Source organism: Solanum verrucosum, unplaced genomic scaffold (genome assembly GCF_900185275.1).
Source record: "Solanum verrucosum unplaced genomic scaffold, falcon-dt-bn FXZP01000012.1, whole genome shotgun sequence".
Taxonomy (NCBI): Eukaryota; Viridiplantae; Streptophyta; class Magnoliopsida; order Solanales; family Solanaceae; genus Solanum; species Solanum verrucosum.
Window position 1 is genome coordinate 873,099 of NW_026020063.1, and position 3,372 is coordinate 876,470.

The 3,372-nt window shown below is 35.9% G+C and overlaps 1 protein-coding gene across 1 annotated transcript; it reads left to right on the forward strand.

The window, feature by feature from the left end:
• The first annotated feature begins 508 nt into the window (after positions 1–508).
• On the forward strand, positions 509–1,753 carry LOC125823469 (uncharacterized). The gene has a single exon (XM_049502848.1). The coding sequence runs from the start codon at positions 509–511 to the stop codon at positions 1,751–1,753; it is 1,245 nt and encodes a 414-aa protein (XP_049358805.1).
• Positions 1,754–3,372: the final 1,619 nt, after the last annotated feature.

Consider the following 3,372-nt stretch of genomic DNA (forward strand, 5'->3'; position numbering starts at 1 on the left):
TCAAAGTTCTCAAAGATTCCTTCCCCAATCAAATTTGTTGAAAGGAAAAAGAAAAATGACCCAGAATAGTGAGAATACTGGCGTGACTGAAGTTGCTATAGTTCAATCCCCTACCGTCGAACAAAATGAGTTAATTGCACAGTTGATGCAATAGATTGGTGAGTTGAGGGTTGAGCTCCAGAAAAACCAAGATTCGCCAATTCTGGTTGTCGCCATCAACACTCCAGGAGATGGAAGGCCTGCACTCCATTTTCCTCCTCTGAATTCAAACTCGGAACATGTCTTGAATAACCAACCCTCCAACCCTGCTCAAAATCCATCAACTATCGACTTAACTACCTTAAATCTTCATCACTCCAACATTTCATACCAAACACCGCCTCCTTTTCAAAACGTAAATACCAACCCTCAAGTTTTCCCTCCCCTTCAAAACCAAAACGCAAATAACTCTCAAATATTCCCTCCATTTCAAAGCTTAAATGTCAACAATCCTCAAACATCCAATTTCATGTACCAGACACCTGCAAAAGGCACTCAAAATCCACCAAACGCTCAACCCTTACCTCCAAAATTCACTTTTGATATCCCAGTCCAAACCGAACCACACCTTCACTATACTGCCTATTCTGAACTTGACCACTTTGAAGAGAAGGAGAGGGAGTGGAGGGCCAAAGAGGAAAAGACTAAGCAGACTATGAAGGAAGAGATTGCGAAAGTGATAAAAGAACTTGATTACTCTTCAGAAGAGGTGGGGCTGAACTACAAAAAATTATGTATTCATCCAGATTTGGACCTTCCGAAAGGGTTCAAAGTGCCAAAATTCATCACTTTTAATGGAACTGGAAATCCTCTAACACATCTGAAAGTTTATTGTGATCAACTCGTGGGGGTTGGCAAAAATGAAGCATTGTTGATGCATCTCTTCAGTCGAAGTCTAAATAGAGAAGCTCTGGAGTGGCTTACATCACAAGAATTAAAACAATGGATGAGTTGGAATGAACTTGCAAGGGATTTTACTGAAAGATTTGGACATAACGTAGAAATTGCTCCTGATCGCTATTATTTAGAAAAAATCAAACAGAGGTCTACAGAAAATTATCGAGAGTATGCTCTTCGTTGGAGAAAAGAGGCTGCAAGAGTTCAAGCTCCCATGTCTGAACGTGAGATCACTGAAATATTTATTCAAACTCAAGAGCCTGAGTATTATGAAAGAATGTTGTGTATGATGGGACAAAAATTTGTCGAGATCGTCAAGGTGGGAGAAGGTTTGGAACACAGTTTCAAGATTGGAAAGATCACAAACCTTATTGCCTTGCGTGCTAATGACAAAGCTATCAGAATTAGTGATATGGATATGTCAAAAGGAAAAGAAGAAGCGGTATTTGTGGTCACTGCTACCCAAATGTGGTCAGCTCCACAAAGGAAATATCAAAATCGCAATGTCAATCAGAAAAAATTCGCTCGTCCAAACTTTAGGAAGGCTCCTAAGGTATTTACACCACTAAGGGAATCTCAAACTCAATTTTACGAAACGTTAAACACAATGGGTATGCTCCATCCTATAAAAGGAAGACCAACCAATCCTTTGGGGAAATTTTACAAGGTTAACCACAGATGTGCTTATCATTCAGGGGTTGTTGGACACAACACAGAAAATTGTTCAACCCTCAAGCAGAATATTCAAAACATGATCAACAATAATTTGATCAATATTGAGGAAACCACCTCAAGGGATAACATATTTTATGATTAAGAGCGAGTACAAGACATTTTTGAACTGAGTCATTTGAAGATATTCGTCATCAAAGGTCGAAAAGAAGTATGTCTAGCATTGGCCAAAATTCTGCATATGAAGTTATTGTTATCTTTCTTCTGAAAATGCATATTTTATCTCTTTCTTCCCATTTTATCGCACATTAGTTGTAATGAACTACGTTTGACCTGAATTCGCAAGACTGAGATACGTAGGCGGTCTATGTCGGCCTCAATCGTTTCCTTATCAAAATTTCTTATTTTTGTTAATCCTTGAGTGTGGGGAATTACGTTTGACCTGATTCCTGCCTCAACAGGTTATGTAGCCGCCACAATGGCTCGGTCATTTTCCCCGTAAGATTTTCATTTCTCTTTATAATGGAAACTGGATAGAATTTTTGAGAGGATCTCAAAAATTCATTTGAAGATGGACTTCTTCAACAAGGAAAGACGGAAGATCAAAATGCAACTAGGTTAGTTTTGAGTGGATCTCAAAAAATTAAGATGAAGTTTTCTAGAAAATCATGTTTTCAACTGGGACAAATTTTTTGAGATGATCTCAAAAATTCCACAAAAATGACATTTGTTAAAATACTATACTTATTACTATTGAGGCAAACTGGGAAAGAATTTTGAGGAAATTTTGAGGAGGGACCTCAAAATTCCAGAATGAGAAACCTCATGGTTAAAAAAGCAAGTTACAAAAGTTCTTCTATATTTTAGAATGTGACATAATTTTTGAGGGAGGTCCTCAAAAATTCCACCAAGACTACATTTCGGAGAACAAACGAGTGTGGAAGTCAACTGCATGAAGAAGCATGGAGACAAGACCAACATAAATCAGTCTTTCAAACTAAGAATTTTTCTTTGGAAGCAGGAACATCGAGGTCACAAAAATGGCAATGTAAAGCTGTCAAGTGTGAGAAAAGGCGTTGTTGACACCCAATTTTGGCCCTCCACAATATGTATTGATCACCGAGCTTCCTAAATTCCAAGCGATTTGAAATAATTAATTTTTATAAAGTTCAAAATATTTTTGAAGTTATTTTTAACTAATTTTATCATTTTTATAATTTTAAAATAATGCATATGTTTTATATAGCTTTGTGTATAATTAGTATAGTTTATGAATATTCGAAAACCATCTCAAAAAGATTTTAGTTTTTTAAATATTCCACTAATTTAGTTTGGTTTCAATTATAGTTATAATTTTGAATTAATTTGTTTGTAATTAAATTTATTATTTTATAATCAAGTTTATTATTTTATCTCGTTAAGATTAAGAAGTTCATTGGTTAATTTGTATAAGTTCATCATATTTAACTTTTGACTGAATTCACCGATTAAGTTTATTTTAGCTACAATTGAAATTCATTCGGTTATTATTCTATTGCGAATCTAGCCACTATTTTACATCCCTTTAAATTCAATTGCAAGATCATTTTGTGACTTTTTCCTTAAATCATTTCAGCCCACTCCATTCTTTTTTCCATTTCCTCCAGCCCAACTCTTAAACAATACCCAACCCACTTTCAATCCTAAAAGACCCATACAAATCCAGCAACAATACAATACAGAGCACTGACCAAAATATCCAGCGAACAACACCTACCCGACCCC

Bases quoted from the DNA above. Each gene is read 5' to 3' on its own strand.
- LOC125823469 (XM_049502848.1), top strand. From the start codon at position 509: ATGTACCAGACACCTGCAAAAGGCACTCAAAATCCACCAAACGCTCAA.